The sequence below is a fragment of the Cololabis saira genome, chromosome 18 (genome assembly GCF_033807715.1).
Source record: "Cololabis saira isolate AMF1-May2022 chromosome 18, fColSai1.1, whole genome shotgun sequence".
Taxonomy (NCBI): Eukaryota; Metazoa; Chordata; class Actinopteri; order Beloniformes; family Belonidae; genus Cololabis; species Cololabis saira.
In genome coordinates, this window is record NC_084604.1 from 15657777 (window position 1) to 15675547 (window position 17771).

At 48.4% G+C, this 17771-nt stretch overlaps 1 protein-coding gene across 1 annotated transcript; it reads left to right on the plus strand.

Annotated features, from left to right (window-relative positions):
• Window positions 1-1297: 1297 nt before the first annotated feature.
• clmnb (calmin b) lies at window positions 1298-17371 on the plus strand. Its single transcript, XM_061746757.1, has 10 exons — window positions 1298-1830; window positions 2000-2061; window positions 2163-2258; window positions 3240-3323; window positions 3401-3493; window positions 3565-3794; window positions 11496-11689; window positions 11778-11857; window positions 13414-14669; window positions 16784-17371. Exons 1-10 carry the CDS (start codon window positions 1569-1571, stop codon window positions 16911-16913), a joined length of 2487 nt encoding a protein of 828 aa, XP_061602741.1. The 5' UTR covers window positions 1298-1568; the 3' UTR covers window positions 16914-17371.
• The last annotated feature ends 400 nt before the right edge of the window (window positions 17372-17771 follow it).

A 17771-nucleotide genomic window follows, 5' to 3' on the forward strand; every position in this document is an offset into this window, starting at 1 on the left:
CTCCATATTGTATATCTCCTCTATAATGTCCAACCAGTTCCTCAGTGTGGGAGGTTCCTCTTTGCACCACTTCCTAGTTATTGCCTTTTTTGCGGGGCTGACAGAATTTTCACCAGATATCTGTCTTCAAATATAACTGGACTTTGCTTTCTTAAGCTTTCTTAAGAGAATTAAAAATTTTGTCCAGACTGCTGAACTTCACCCCAGCAACTTTAGAAGCAACACGCACAATTCTCCCCAGGGAGTTTTTTTCCTTGCTGGCAAGATTTCCCTACCAACAAATGGTACAAAATGAGATGACAGATTCAATAAAAGCACTATAAAACATTTCCATCAGGGTTTTGTCAACCTGGAATTTAACGAGCTTCCTCAGACAAAAGAGGCGTTTGTTGACCTTTTTTGCAAAGCGTATCACAGTTCACATCAAATTTGAGCCCCCCCCCCCCCCCCCCAGTCCGACTGTATCTGGTAGCGTAGCGGCGGTTTGTCACAAACAGTAGTGATGTTCAATACCACTGATTTCCTTTCCGATCCGATACAGAGTAAAATTCAGGCTGGTATCGGCGATACTGATTCGATACCGATAAATTGTGCAAATAGACCTAATGTCACTGGTAAATCTAAGAAAATGGGTGTATTTTAGAAAGCTTAAGAATACAAAACATTGTGTCATCGAGTCACTTACCGGTATTTAGCTATTAATATTAAAGTCAGAAGTTTACTGAGGTAGCGGCCTCATTCACAATATAGCCGAGTGTTTGAAAAAGGTGTTTCCATCACTAAAAAAAGATCCTAAGTAAAATAATAAAACCATTAAAATAAAGAATATAATAATAAACAAAAATAAGAACTACTATAAAAATGAAAATAAAAAAGTAGTTCCTACCAGCAGCGAGTCATTTAGACAAAATGTGAATAGTTTAGTTACTTTCCTGTTAATGATATACATTACCACAAATGACTGAAGTATCAAAAGTATCGATATTTTAGTTTGAGAATCGATTTCAGAGCATACAGATCTGGTATTGGAAGTGTCGATATTTCAGTATCGATCCGCACATCACTAACAAACAGTATTCAGTTCTTCCCTTACTGTACATGTCAACTGTCATGTTGTTCTTTTTTCACAAATATGGTAATTATAGTCAAAAATATTTGTATAATTGCATATAAAATAGGATCGAAAAATGTAGTTCTGATGGCGTGAACACTTCAGGGACTCCACCACTTCAGGGAAAAGTGTGTCACACTGTCCACAAATTCTTCAAAAGGCCTCTGTTGGTCAAGAGTTAAACAGCTTAAATAAACGATGATTTCATGTCTAAGCGAGACAGTTTAACGCAATATTTCTGTTTGTCTGACGATTAATCGGTGCTGTTTTTCAAAGAGTAAACCCGTGGTGACGCCTTCAGGCTGCTCTGGACAAGCTCAGACCAAACTTCATAAGTTATAGTGATAAATCCTCTGTTTGAGGAGTCGGACAGTTGCATTATGGGCCTCAGCCCTGTCTGAGCGGTTAAGAAACCCCTTGACGCTGTGCGACCTCCTTCACGCGTGGGAGCCGGCCAATGGGGGAGCGAGGCTCAGTTGTCCCGAGGGGAGTGGTGTTCCAGCGTGCCGGGGCAAGACGCGCTGCCTCACTTTGCCTTTATAAGACTCTCATTCTTCCAGAAAACCTCAGAGCTGCTCCGATTGTTGACATTTTCAACTCTTCTAGTGTGTTTTCAGTCGTGCGATGGATCGCGACGACTGATTTGAGGATGCAGGACGACTGGGACTCACAGGGAAGAGCAGCAGGAGTGATCGGTGATCAACATGGGCAGGATCCAGGTATGGTCACATAGTGGTCCACAACATTCAGTAAATACCTTTGCATGTGGCTTACTTGAATTAAAAAAACACAAACAAGAAGTGATGTATTCGTACACCAGATGAGTGTTTCAGGCTCCCAGTTAGAGCTTGTTAGTTTAAATGAAAAAGCTCTTGTTTCTTCCCCCAGGTGGGAAGGAAGCAGTGCAGAAGAGGACTTTCACCAGATGGATGAACGTGTTTCTGAAGAGAGTAAGGCTTCAAACCAACATACCTTTACTGCAACACTTTCTAACGAGTACAATTTCAGAAAAAGAAGAAGAATGAGGAGGTACATTTTCTGTTATTTCTAGTGCGATCCTCCTCTTGAAGTCCAGGACCTGTTCACCGACGTCCAGGGCGGGAGAGTGCTCATGGCCCTGCTGGAGGAGCTGTCAGGGTGCAAACTGGTGAGAATAAGGAGATGTTTGTCTCCAGATGCATGATGGTAACGATGTGAGCTTTAACGACCTTCTGGAGGTTTTGTGATGCAAAGCACGAGCCTCCAGGCGTTTCCAGGCTGGTTTGACGACCTGCTACTACTGCCGTGTGTTGTGCAGGGAAAGAAAGTGTGAGGATTAATGCAACTTTACAAAGAGATGATTTGACAGAGCTGCTGTTTTCTGTTATTAAATAACATCAATCTTATTAAGATTGTCAACACTAGTTTTATATTCGTCACATTTTTAGAAATCATCAAAGTTGAAGCCTCAGTGAAAAAGAAAAACCTCTTACAGGTCTCTTCAATGCCAAATATCTTTTTGGTTTTGGCTTTGAATCATTCATGAAATTACTGGAATGGAAATCCTGATAATTGTGTCAAACAACTGTATAACTGTGATGTCACCCGCACGTTTACTGACGAGTCTTTCACGGAGCCATGTTGCAAATGGGCGAGACCACGCCCACTTTATGTAAATCACAGTTACCCATTTGAGCTTGACCGACCCATCCTATGCTAACTAATATTAATTCACATTAATTTACATCCAAATTTCCAACCGTCTTTATTGTAAGTGAAATAACCTTAGAATCAAACCTCCATCAAACTCCTGAACAATGCTCCTTGAGGCCAAAGGGCGTGCAATAATGCAATAATAATTTTATTAATTAATTTATTAGTTATATTGTGTTTTACTATGGTGGTTTTTAGGCATGTTTTAATTAGTATGTGTGTGTTTTAATTGTTGCTGAAATGGTTTCTCTGTTGTTGTCAAGCCATCATTTGTGGTTCAGATGTCGAATCCCACACAGATTTCCCCAAGTTCAATAAAGTATATTGAATTGAATAACCGCTGGCTTGTATTTGCCATCAGTCTTCTCATCTAGTCGTCTGGAGAATCACAGCATTTGTCAAGTTCTTCCCTTTAACCTGTAGTGCCTCACGTTAGCTTTACAGGTTTCGGTCGTCTTCTCATCGCATCTTCAGACTGAACAACATTTCCAAGGCTCTGGCTTTTCTCGACGACCGGCATGTAAGTGTCTGCTGGTCCGTATACGTTTTATATTTCTATATAAATGTATTATTATTGACTCCAGCGGTGTCTCCCAGGTTAAGCTGCTGGGCATCGATGCCTGTGGGATTGCTGACGGCGTCCCGTCTGTCGTTCTCAGCCTCATCTGGAACATCATCCTGCATTTCCAGGTGGAGTTTCCCTCTTAACATCGCTCTAACTGCTCAGTTCATCTTCTACATCACACCTCCATCGTCTCCAGGTGGAGGAGGTGACCGAAGGCCTGCAGAGGCTTCTGTCCTCCACCCCGTCCTCCTCGTCCTTGAGCAGCTACCCGTCCGCCAGCGACCTCTCGCTCCTTCCACATGACGACGGTGACGGCGTCTCCTGCAGCACGTTGCCAAGGAAACGCAGGAATGCTGCCAGGCAGCAGAAGTACCGCAGCAAAGCAGTCGGGACGCTGCTGCAGTGGGTCCAGAGACGCACGGCCAAGTGAGTCGGAAGAACACTACAACAACAAAAAATGTTAAAATCGGGTATTTTAAAAATCTGGGACTTAGTTAAAATTAACATCGGTGCATCCGAAATGCCATACTAAACAGTATATACTAAAAAGTATACTTAAGTTCGGCACACTTTTTAGTAAATATCATTAGTATGTATTAATTCGGGCGTACTATGCAGAGCGCACACGTCACTTCCTGCCGTTGGGAGGAAGTGACGTGTCACAGCAGCAGTAGCAGCACCGCTCCGCTCTTTCCCGTTTATTCTGGCCGAAAGAAGATGACATTATATAATATTATTATATACGAATATTATAATATTAATATTATATAATAATATTATACTTAATATTACACTTATGACATACGTATCTGCAGCAGCACTTAGCAACCAAACACTGCTGCATTGCATTGTGGGAAGTTTGTGCTTAGCTAGTGTCCATCAATCCACACTAATAAATTTCTCAGGAATGAGTATGGATAGAGCACACTATTGAGTACGTACTAATGTTTCGGACGCACTAAAAAATCTCACGTACTGTTATTGCATACTCATTAGGGTGGAAGTATGCAATTTCGGACGCAGCCTATGTATTAAAGGAATAAATTGTTACCAAGCAACATCCAAATAATGTTCGTGGTTAGAGAGGGAACATACAATTTAAGAGTAATTTCGTAATTTTAAACAGCTTACCATCCATTCAACTCTGAAAAGTATGTGCATATCTGTTTATAGTGTAAAATTGTGGAACAAACTAGATGAGGACATGAAAATATTGCATTAACTCAAAACAATTTATAAATAAGTATAAACAAACACCTTTGGCCAGCTACAAAGGACTGGACAGCTAATTTTATAATTTTTTTTAGACAGGATTTTATTTAGTTAGCATTAATGTGGGTTTTATTTATATTAATTCATATTAAAGTTAAATTTTCAGAATTTTTTAGATTGCATTGATTTATGGATTTTGAATATTCTTATGGAATTGAATTTTGTATGAATGTGTGTCTGTATTTGTGTGTGTAAATGCATGTGTATATAGGTGTGTGTATGTATGTGTTTATGTATGTATATATATGTGTGTGTGTATATATATATATATATATATATATATATATATATATATATATATATATATATATATATGTGTAATTGGATATGACAATATAAGGGGGGGCTGAACTTGATAAGCTTTGCTTCCTTCAGCTCCTTCTCGAACTTGCACTTCATCATAATGTGCTATTTTTTTATATTTTATTATATATACACCATTTGTTTTATGCTTGTGCATGTTTGAGACAAATAAAAATCAAATCAAATCAAAACACCAGAGCTGCTGGAGCTGCATGGAGGTCATGTAACGCAGTGTTATATTTATAACTAGTGCCAACCAATAACAGACATAACCATGACACAAGACAAGCAGTCAACAACAGATTCACAACACACTTAGAAGAACAGCTCTGTACAGAGCTGTTGCAGAGTGGAACAGGCTTCCACCCGAGCTCTTATTACTTGACAGCAGAAGTAGTTTTTAAAAACAAACTGAAAAAGAGGATTTTTGAAAGGTGTGTGTATAATATCTGACTAATATCTGACTTCTTGGTTTCTTGGTAAGCTTGGTAAGCCTAGATATTGACTTGGTGTGAAAACGAAAGTTACGCCTGTAACTACGGTTCTATGAGTCCCGGATGACCGCCAGGCGGTGCTGTAAGCACTGGATATCTCCCCCTCGCGCATGCGCATGTCGAGTACAATACCAACAATGTCACGTCACCCGTGACCCCTGCATGACCCCCGGAAGGGTATATCTTCCGGCGTCAGCATGGGATCGGCTCCTAGAATCTTCTCGCGAGAGCACGAGGATTCGGAGTGACCGGCAGGCCTGGCGGTCATCCGGGACTCATAGAACCGTAGTTACAGGCGTAACTTTCGTTCTATTTCGTCCCTACTGACCGCCAGGCGGTGCTGTAAGCACTGGATGACGAATACCAACAATGTCACATAGAATCCCGGTCACATACCACACTGATCAGGGGCAGAAGGACCCGGGAGTAGAACCACGCCCAATGGTTGGGGAGTGGCGACATTGATCCGGTAAAACCTGGAGAACGTGTCTGGCGACGTCCACGAAGTCGCGGTGCAGATGTCCTCCAGAGGCACCCCCTGCAGGGCAGCCAAGAAGCTGCGACGCTTCTGGCCGAGTGGCACCTCACCCCCACTGGTAAGGGGCGGCCACTGGCCCTGTGGGCGCGCTCGACGGTGTCCACCACCCAGTGGGACGGCGCTGTCCAGAAACAGCACGCCCCCTGTTGGGGCCACCATGGCAGAGAACAAGCTGCTCCGACCGTCGCACAGGCGCGGTAGCATAAGCAGCAAGGGCCCGTACGGGGCACAAAGGGCTCAGCCCACTCTCTGCAGGACCTAGGGCAGGAACGCCACGTTCGGCCACAACATAGCCCCTGAGCTGACTGACAGGGCATGTAACTCATCGACTCGCCGATGTCATGGCGAGGAGAAAAGCTATCTCCGTAGAGAGCCACTTCAGGCCCACCCGGGCCAAGGGCCCAAAAGGGTGGAGAAGAGAGGGCACCTAGCACCATGGGCAGGTCCCACACTGCTCGGGGGTTTATATTCATGTTTATGTTCAGGTTCTCTGGAAAGCGTCTAGAGACAACATCTGTTGTATTAGACGCTATATAAAAATCGAATGGAATCGAAAACTGGGGCCTTTGGGCTCCTCGGGGGGGGCAGCCTCAGAGCCCCCCTGAGAAAGAGAACCAGCCGGTGGCACCCCACGGTGGCATTCTCAACCAGGGCATGTTGCGATGAAATGACCGCCACATACACCCTTAAAGTGGACTGAGCACGGCCACCATCCAGGAGGGACCGAAGGGACCCCAGGATCGTGGCCACGGGGCAAAGAACAGGGTCCTCTGCCCCGTCTGCACACCAGGCAGAGAATCTCCCCCACTCGCACTCATACCAGAGGCGGGTGGGAGGCACATGGGCATTCGAGATGCCAGCCCTGACGGGTTCAGGACAGCTTGACAACAATGGGTCGGGCGCCGCAGCGGCCAGACTCAGAGCCAAAAGCGACGGGGTCGGGGTGCAAAACCTGAATCCCCGGCTGGAAAAGACGGTCCCTCTGGGGGGCGTCATGTTGTGTCGCAGCAGAGCCCCCGCAGCAGTCGAAACTATGTTTCCCCGGTCGGAAGGGGGCCACCAAGAGGAGCCCGTGAGCCCTCTGGAGGACCCTCTGCAAAGGCGGCTTGCGCCGGGAGAGGAAGTCCGTCACCCGGTTCCTGTCTCCAGGCAGGAACATCGCCCGAAGGCCGGGCAGGCGAGGAGCTGTCCACGCTAGGAGGCCCCGGGACACCTGCAGCAGCTGTGCAGAGTCGGGGCCCCCTCTGGTGGCCGATCAAGGAACAGTGGACACACTGTCCGACCGACCCGGCACGTGCCTCCCCCACAGGAGTTGCAAAAAATGTTAGTGTGAAGTGCAGAGCCCAGAGCTCCAGCACGTTGATGTGGCCCGTGCGGACCCGGGAGGACTACTGATGACAGCCTCCCGGCAGGGAGGGGACAGCGCCTAAGGGCACACCCCTCAGCCGGAATGTCCCGCCTTTCCAGGGTGCAAGGGTATAGACACACACCCGCGAACCCTGACCAGCCTGCGCCCGTGCCTCTTGGCATCCAGGCGAGGCTGTCCAGCCACATTGCAGGGGGCGTAGCGACAGCAGGCCCAAAGGTATAAGAGGGGCAAGGGTTGCCATCACGCACCTGGTGAAAAAAATCCTCGGTGACAGGGAGAGCCCGCACAGGAGCACCCTGAACCGACGACGGTGGCCCCGGTAGGCTAGCCCCCGGAACCACCGGTGACGTGCCGCGACCGGCACGTGAAACAAGCGCCCTGTAGGTCCACAGTTGCAAACCACTTCCTCCTGACCTACGCAGAGCATCTGCTGTGGTCAAGCCTCCGGAAGGGCAGGACCTTCATGTATTCGTCGAGGTCCCTCAAGTCCAAGACGGGACGACGTCCGTCGTCTCTCTTGCTGATGAGAAAGTAGCTCAAGTAGAACCCCCAGGCCGCGGCGGGGGGTCCACCGGCATGATGGCGCTCTTGGCCAGTAGGGCGGGCAACACCTGAGCCCGAGCCGGAATGTTTGCCGGGTCTCTGACGATGGTCATCTCAACCCGGCCGGAGATAGGAGGCCGGTGTCGGAACTGCAATACGTACCCCTGGGCTAGGGTGGAAACCACCCGGCCCCCAAATGAGCAGGCAGCCCAGTAACCGAGCTGCTGCCGGAAAAGTAGCTGACGACCGGCTCCGTGGCCTCAGCGCCGTCTCCCCCGGGCTCCGGACGTCCCGGGGGGGCGACGGTCGGGTTCAACGCCCCGACGCTGGTGGGACGGTCCGCGCACAGGGGGGCGAAAGTCACCAGCAGGCTGACTCACAGACCGCTGAAAGCCGCGCCGGCCGCCGTGGGCAGGCGGCCGGGGGCGAGGCCCGGGGGCCGGTGAAGGGCCTCCCGGTGTACAGGAAGCGGCCGCACCCCTGTGAAGGTACACCAGCCGCTGCCTGGTCTCATCAGCCAGGGCGGTGCGGTTCAAAGCTTCCAGGGCAGTTGCCCCAAGCAGCTCCCCCGGGTCTGCCGGTGCCTGACGAAGAACCCTACGAGCAGTCTCCGTCAGGGGTGACTGCGCCAGTCAGACATGACGGCGCGTGTGCACCAGGGTGGACATCAGCCGCCCCAGGCGCCCCCAGGCAAAAAGCCTGTAGGGATATGTCACACATGTCTCGTGTGGAATCCTCCACCTGTGCATCCTGCAGGGAGGTGGAGAGAGCCAGCAGAAGATGGGAAAGGGTGTTCCCCAGCCGGCCGATGCGTGCCGCTGTTTCATAAGCCTTACAAATATGCCCATCAGTAACCCTACTCTGGGTAGAGGGGCACTTGGGATCTGGCTTCAGAGCCTCATCAGGAGCCACTATCAGTGCTGCAATGGAGGGCTCGATGGGGGGGGGGCATGTGGTGGAGACCAGCCACAGCAGCGTCCTCCATCGCCGTCAGAGCACGGTCATCAGCCGGCTGTGACATCTCTCCAGCATGAGTGCAGCCCCTCAAAAAAATCCGACGAAGACGGAATGTGAATTCCACCGGAGAAGGATTGCGCCTGTGGAAGGCGCTAGAGGCCACCTCCGCACGCGGTGCACTCGGCTGCAAGTGTGCCAGGGCAGTGCGGATAATGCTCTGCACGGAGGAACAAACCGTCCCCTCCCGAGAGCTCTGGGCAGATGAGTGCGAGGAGAACCCCGAGCGCTGTGAGGCCGGGTCCCCTGATGACACGTTGAAGTGGCTCGCCGAGGCTGCAATGGATATGGCGTCCTCCGGCAGCGGCGGTGGCGACCCCAGAGCAAACTCTGGCATGGCAGGTTCCACCTGGCCAGTACCAGGTTGCAGATTGAGGAGGGGCGCCTTCATCTGCTCCATGTCGGCAGCCAAGCGATCTACCTTCGAGGAGAGCTGGCTCGTCATCCGCCGTCGTTTGGGGGCCCCCACCACTCTCTTTGCCGATCGCTTCAGAGAAGACCCCGGCTGAGATGAGGGGAGGCTGGCCAACGGCCCCGCTGCTCAGGGCCGAGGCACGACACGCAGAGGTCCTGGTCATCCGCAGGGTCCAGGGCGGCCATGCACCCTGGGCATGAACGCTCCATCACAGCGACCGGTGGGAGAGGGAGCGGACACGCTGCCGTTGCCACGGATGTGCTGGCAGGAAAGAGGAGCGGACACGCTGCCGTCACCACGGATGTGCCGGTGGGAGAGGGGAGCGGACGCGCTGCAGTCACCACGTAGGTGTCGGTGGGAGAGGGGAGCGGAAACGCTGCCGTCACCACAGCGAGCACGCTGCCGTCACCACCAATATGCTGGCGGGAGAGGGGAGCGGTCACGCTACCGTCAGCACGGATGTGTCAGTGGGAGAGGGGAGCAGAAACGCTGCCGTCACCACAGCGAGCACGCTGCCATCACCGCCAATGTGCCGGCGGGAGAGGGGAGGGCCACGCTACCGCCAATACGGATGTGTCAGTGGGAGAGGGGAGCGGAAACGCTGCCGTCACCACAGCGAGCACGCTGCCGTCACCACCAATATGCCGGTGGGAGAGGGGAGCGGCCACGCTACCGTCAGCACGGATGTGTCAGTGGGAGAGGGAGCGGACACGCTGCCGTCACCACGGATGTGCTGGTAGGAGAGACGAGCGGACACGCTGCCGTCCACACGAATGTGTCGGTGGGAGCGGTCACGCTGCCGTCCACACGAATGTGTCGTGGGAGAGGGGAGCGGTCACGCTGCCGTCACCACGGATGTGCCGGTGGGAGAGGGAGCGGACGAGCCGCCATCACCACGTAGGTGTCAGTGGGAGAGGGGAGCAGAAACGCTGCCGTCACCACAGCGAGCACGCTGCCGTCACCGCCAATATACAGGCGGGAGAGGGGAGGGCCACGCTACCGTCAACACAGGTGTGTCAGTGGGAGAGGGGAGCGGAAACGCTGCTGTCACCACAGCGAGCACGCTGCCGTCACCGCCAATATGCAGGCGGGAGAGGGGAGGGCCACGCTGCCGTCACCACGGCTATGAGAAAAGGCAAAAATAGGCGTCTTTACTCAAAAAGAAGAGAACAATCCTCTCTCGTTTCTTTCCTTTTTCTTTTTTTTCAAAAGAAAAAAATAATCTGCAAGGAAAAAATAATGTTGTCACATTAATAAAGTGGGAGAGGGAGCGAAACGCTGCCGTCACCACAAATGAGCCGGTGGGAGAGGGGCGTGGCCTCCTCCACGGCTGTAAGAAAGACCAAAAAAGGTGTTTGTATTGTTTTTTCAAAAGAAAAAAATAATCCTTTTCTGTCTTCTTTTTTTTTTTTTTCAAAAGAAAAAAATAATCTGCAAGGAAAAAATAATGTTGTCACATTAATAAGTGGGGAGAGGAAGCGAAACGCTGTCTCCCTGCGCAGATTGTGATCAGGTGTCAGGCGCAGCTTGACAGCTTACCTTCTGTCAGCTGGGCAGGGGGGCGGGGCGGGAGACGCCGCCGCCGCCGCAACGAACACCAATAAATACCGCGTGGCCACAGCCTCTCGGAGGACGACAGAGATCGTTACTCCTACCTTACGGCACGAAGCTGCACAGAGGCCGGCGGTTTTAGGGAGGAAAAAAAGGAGCTTCACAAAGCTCCTATTTCCGTCCTGTACTTCAGACGCGCGATGCGAGAAGAAAAAAGGAGCCGATCCCATGCTGACGCCGGAAGATATACCCTTCCGGGGGTCATGCAGGGGTCACGGGTGACGTGACATTGTTGGTATTGTACTCGACATGCGCATGCGCGAGGGGGAGATATCCAGTGCTTACAGCACCGCCTGGCGGTCAGTAGGGACGAAATAGAACAGGTTTTAACAATCTTTTCCAATTGTAATTAGTAGTCGACACTGTGGTAAATACTTTTAATATGGTAGTTTTTTCCCGTGTTACTACCATGTATAAGTCTATACTTTATTGTTATTCTGTATGATTTTATTATGTATATAATATATTGTGTCCTGTGTGAGGACCCCAGGAAGAATAGCCATTACTCCCACAACGGAGTGATGGCTAATGGGGATCCTAATAAATAAACAAATAAACATGTTTGCAGGTACGGAGTGAATGTTTATGACTTCGGGAAGAGCTGGCGGAGCGGGCTGGCGTTCCTTGCCATGATTAAGGCCGTGGAGCCGGACCTGGTCGACTTGAGGGAGAGCTTTTCTCGAGAGCCGAAAGAAAACGTCCGGCAGGCCTTCATGGTCGCCCAGCACAGCCTGGACGTGCCTCCGCTGCTGGAGCCTGAAGGTAAAACACTGGGAAAAACAGTATCTTCAAAAAGCAGGGCGGTCTCCATGGTAACGGAAGAAAAATCGTGTGTCATTTCTCCCCGCAGACGTGACATGCAGCTCGCCAGATGAGCAATCCATCATAACGTACGTGTCAACGCTCCTGGGTCGTCACTCGGGCATCGAGGTCGGTGCATGCCGTGAGGCTCAAAGTCTGATGATGCCACTTTTTATATTGGTTTGTTACGTAAGAAGCTGACAGCAGGACATAATTAGAAATGCAATAATAATTAGAAACTTGTAAACGTCTTTATCTTAACTGCTGAGCAGTTCCTCCAGACTCAACATTTAAAGGTCTAACGAATCTTTTGATAAATATGCATTGACAAAACAAAACAAGTTGTTCCTGAAGCACATCAATACGCTGCGAATGAGTCATTTCAATTGCTGGTATTTTGATAAATTAGGGTGTAAATATTTCCAGCAGAAGGCTTCCCTTGTTGCTCCTCCTCATATTTCTTTTTTAAATAGTTTCCACATGAACGTCTTTACATTCAATAAGATTTTATTCAAAATCCTTTTTTGTCTTATTCTAAAAGACACATCTATGAAACAGCAGGATTTTTCCACTTCATCCTCACACAGACCTCAGATAATACAACTTTTCTTCAGTTTTGTACACATACAAATCGACTTTTGACACCCTGAACCAACTACACCCAATGTGGCCTTTGGCGCCCCCTTCAGGCGGCAGGGGGAACCGACGCTTTGCAACCACATCATTTTAAAAATACTTTTTTTTTATTATTATTTTATTTTATTATTATTTTTATATTTGATTCCCAAATTAAAAACTCTTACGTGCCACAATCAGACACGGAGGGTACTGTGACCAGTGGCGGATTTAAGAAATTTGGGGCCCAAGGCGAAGGCAGGTATGGGCCCCTCTGAAATGAGAGGACAACACACATAGCAACAGGTCAATTATACAGATATATACATTTTGACAGTATACACTTGTATTATTTTTACCAGCAGGTTCTCTGATAGAATACTTTTTTTTACTTTTTTTTCACCCAAGGACACAACAAAGTGGAAAGCGGGATTCGAACCGCCAAACCATTGATTATTGGACGATGCTCCACTTCCTGAACCACTGATTTCACTAGATAACGATAGTAATCAACGTAAATGTTTCGTTTTCTTCCTTCTCCCTCCTCTTTTCATCTTTGTTTTGTTTTTTCTCTTCTCGATTACTCTCCTCTTCCTCTCTCTCCTCCTTCCTCTCTCCATTTCGCGCCGTTTGTTTTGCCACCATTTTCTTGGATCCGTTCTGCACATGTTGCAGTAAGATGGACTGATCCAATGTAGTGGACACTGAAGGGGGGCGACACACACACAATACATTCATTTTATTGAGAAAATTTTAATCATAAATATAACTAATACTCGCAAATAAGTAATAACTGTATTAACCATAATTGTATGAGGTTTTTACGGGGCCCCACAGGAACTTGGGGCCCTAGGGAACCGCCTAGTTTTGCCTGATGGTAAGTCCGCCCCTGACTGTGACATCACAGACACGCATCAGAGTATCTATATAACTTTAGATACAGCTTAGATACATAGCATTTACTGCACCTTCAAAAGATGCACAACCAACAGAGAAGTCAGGGCGGAGTCAAGGTGAGCAGCTCATTTATAATTCATGACCGTCACTAACGCAGCCTTTTTTTGTTACAGGATCATGTAACAAACTCTGAAGTTCCTGAGATCCCCAACTTCGGATCCGTAGAGTCGGTCGCCCTCGGAGAAACTCTGGCCGGCGACCCAGAAGTCCAAGCTCTGCTGAAAAGCTTTGAGAAGAGCAGCGAACAGATTCTGTGGAGACAGTGGTCCAGGAGATCTTCGGGGACTTCGGCGCCATCCTCTGCCCCTCCCAGGGTTTTGCAGCCATCCAGTCCGCTGGACGTGACCGTAGCCAGCCAGGATATCCGGGCGTGGATGGGGAAGGGGTTGGCCTGGGGGAATGGCGAGCAGAGGTCGGATAAAGGTCATGTTTCCCTGAGCTCTGAAGATGGAGTCTGCAGCTTGTCAGCTCTGGATTCGGATGAAGAGGACGCCTACAGCTACATCCTGGATCTGAACACAGGAGGTTTTCAATCATTTAATCACTCGGAGAGAGAAGTGCCGACAGTTGAGGAGGAAACAGCTGAGGAAATGAGAGACGAGTCTCAACATCTGGAAGCGCACAAAACCTTCAACGGCTGCGGATCTAAACATCGGCGAGGCTCTGCTGGTCAGGATCCAGATTTCAATCAACAACCGTATAAGAATAAAAGTAACCGGAGAGAGACGACGGACCACAGAGATGTTCCTGACTCGGAGCCAGAGGCTGAGAGAGGACGCAAAGAAGCGTGTGAAGAGGAGAGGGATGATGACGGTGGCTGTCGTGATGGAGAAAGGGAGAAGAAGAGGAAAACGGCTACATGGGTGAAGGATGGATGTGACAACACTGAGGCTGATGAGGAGGACGCAGAAGTCTTTGAAGCGGCTCGTCGGCAGAGAAATGTTGAGGGAGAAGAGGGAAGAGAGCTCTCAGGAAAATGGGGATGTGAGGACGAGAGGAGAAGACGGTTGGATGGTTGTGTAAGATCTGAGGAGGAGGAGGGTTTAAGGTACCAGACCGAGATGGGGGACATTTGTTTAAGGAAAGGAGAAATGAATGGACGGACGAGTGTGAATTCAGACAGTTTCAAGGTTAAAGTAAGGGATGAAGTAAGAAATACAGACGCAGCTCGAACTGAGACGGTGGAGGGAAGCGACAGCGCTGATGAAATGGAGGAAAGTGTTCACTTCAGGCCTCTTAGAGCAGCAGGTGGAGAGAAACCGGAAAACACGAAACCCAAAGATCTGACGTCGTCAACAGCCGTCCGGAGAAATGATATCCATGACGGCGACAGCGGTCAGACTGGTGCACAAACGTCTCAGTCTCCCAGGTATTTATGTTCGTCAACACAAATACAAAATCGCCGTTTGCAATCACTTCCCCTAAGTTTCTTTCTCCACGAGCGTCAGGCTGATGGAAATGTCATCATCAGAGCTCTGTGGAGATGGCTGGGTCCCCCTTCAATTTGTTGTGGCTGTGCACTTAAACCCCCCAAAAAAGGCTCAGCAATCTGGCCGAAAGATCCGCATAGGCTCCCAACCCAAAGTCTGGAAGTTATTTCTAACCACACTCAGGGCTAAAAGTTTCACAAATTTCTGCTCTTGTTTTTATCCTAAATGTTCTTTGTATCTCCACCTTTTTAAGATTTACAAAGCTTTTCCTGCCAGGAAAATCTTAACTGAACATTTCAGAGCTACCATGAAAACCAACATCAGAAGTCGCTGCTGCGTTGAGGTGACGCTCAGTTAGCACAAGCTACCTGCACTTAGCTTAGCTTCGCATGCAGACCCTTCAAGACCAACTCACAGCCAGTCCAATGGTCTGTTGCTAAAATTAACTTATTTATGTCTTCATTCACTGCTCAAAACTCAAAAGGTCAAAACAACCTGAACAACCTAACCTAAACAGAGCAGCGTTAACCAGGTCTGACCTCAGACCAGAGAACTGGAGCACTAGAAATCAAGTAAAGGATCAAAATAAATGGGCTCATGAGTAAATAAGGGTCTATCGCTGAACGCTCACACAGCGTTCTGATGGGCCTTCATCATACCACAAACAACTGTAGTCAACTTTATTTATAAAGCACGGTCAAGGTAAAGGTGAGTAGGACCCAGATGTAGGAGACAGAGGTGGCAGGATTTCCCAGAGAAATGTGTGGAAACCAGTTCTATGACAAGAAACATGGAGGTCAGAACAGTACGGACCAGCAGGGAGCAAGAGAAAGACACAGAGGACTTGATGAGACACAGGTGCAGACAATCAGGGCAGACGGGAACAAGGGAAATCAAGACAGATCTTAAACACAAGGACGTGGGATTTTCAAAATAAAACAGGACGTAAATACAAAACCGTGACAAGTACTTTTGAAATATAAAAACAACACAGTTGGCCAAAGTGATTAAACACAAGCATAAGATCAATGAAAACATTACAACACTTTTTAAAAATGTAAAAACAAATATGAAACATAAAAAAACAAAACAATAAAAGCCTAGATCTCAAACTGAGTAGAAAATCAAAATGAAAAAATGTGTTATATAAAGATATAAAAATTGCGGTTAGGGCTGTCTGCATAGCCGCAACTCGATTGGCTGAAAATTAAAAATGTTCCCGACTTCTGACAGAAACAGCGCTCTCCGCCGGGACGCACGGAAACCAAAATTCAGCTCTGAGGACGGCGACGCTCAGGACACTTTCATATCATACAAGAAGATCAGCTTTTAAATGTTAATATACATGATGCCGAACTTTATTGATCCCTGAACATCGTCCCAACGTTGCGCCACAGTTCGGTATCATTGGTAGTCAGAACGGTTCAATTCAGCTTTGTTTATATCGCAATAAATCACAACAAACGTCATCTTAAGGTGCTTCAAAAATACAGTTGATGTCATTCTAAATTAGTCCAACTAATAAAAAGCAAATAAAATAATGATGGTAACACATTTTGCTTGGTGAAGGAAACCAACAGATTGCATCAGAACTTTTCTGCGATACAATCCCCCGTGCTGAGGAAGCACCGGGCGACTGTGGGAAGAAAACCCCTCTTTACAGTAACAGGAAGAACCAGACTCTGCCTGGACTAATGGGGGACTTTCCGGTGTTGCTTTTCTCTGAGTTCTCCAGCCTTCTCTTACAGCCCAAAACACGGACATGTCTGGTTAATTGGTTATGATAAATCACCCATGTGGCTCTGGGAAGAGCTAGTGACCTGTCCAGGGGGCTTCGCTGGGATGGGCTCCAGCAGACCTGCGACACCAAACAGGAACAAGCGGGTAAAGGTGATGGATAGTTGGCCAGGCTACTAACTCAGGGAGGTTTGGTGTCCGTGGACAGAACCTACGCACATACCTATGTCTGTGTTTTGTTTTGCTGCTTTTATGTACCTTTTCAAAGCTGTTTCAATATGAAGAGTTTAATGCTTTTGTGTTTATTTGCTTGTAGGAACGAGGGGAGGCTCTTCCTGCGATCTTTAGCAGCCTCTTGTGACATAACCCCATTAGAGCTGGAAATGCTGCTGGTGCTCTGGATCCTGCTCTACTGCTACTTCATCCTGTTTCCGACGAGCCTCTGAGTCCCCTCGCACTGCACCCTCCTATTAAGATATGCTTATTAGCCCAGTTTCCACTAATGAGCCAAACAGGGACACCTCGGGCCGGGCCGAATCTTTATCTGTGCCACTAAATTTCCCTCAAGGCAGCATTTAACGATCATGTTTGCTTCTTGCTACCAGCAGATGTAATTTGTAATAACTCAGGCTATCGCCTCAGATAAACCCATAATGCCCTAATCCCCATAATTACATAGATTTTCAGCATTATCAGACGTGGTTTGTGAGCTGTTTGTTGCTGAATAAATGTCCCAAACACTCTGTTTGTGTGATTGATTTCCCTGGCAGAGCCACTCCTTTCCATCTCAGTCGGTGTTAATCAACCACATGGTGGCATCGCAGCTTTGCAGCAGCAACCGGTTAGAGATGACAGACTGTCTCGCTCGCCGCCCGCCGAGAATCCCACATGACCTGCTGTTTAATTAGAGGCTGCATTAACATGCTGAGATTAAGCTGATAATATTTAATAAGCACTTTGACATTTCGCAGGCTCTCGCTGTGTCACTCGTGGCTTGGGATGTATACCGTTCCCCCGATTTCGTATCAGATGCCACTTGAAAGTGAAGGCTTGTTATAAGTGCAGGCTTTTTTCTTCTTCTGTGACAACTTTCTGACTCTGATATAAACGGTAAACACATCATATGATCTGCATTCGGAGGCTTTAACGAGCCTGTACATGCTGTTTTTCTAGGCAGCTCATTCATGGTGATTGTTGGAAAATTAAAGTGAAAGTAAAGCAAAATAAAAGAATGCATAGAGTTGCATAAACATCTAAAATCAGGGGTGAGGAGGGGGGGGGGGGGGGGGGGGGGGGGTTATGCC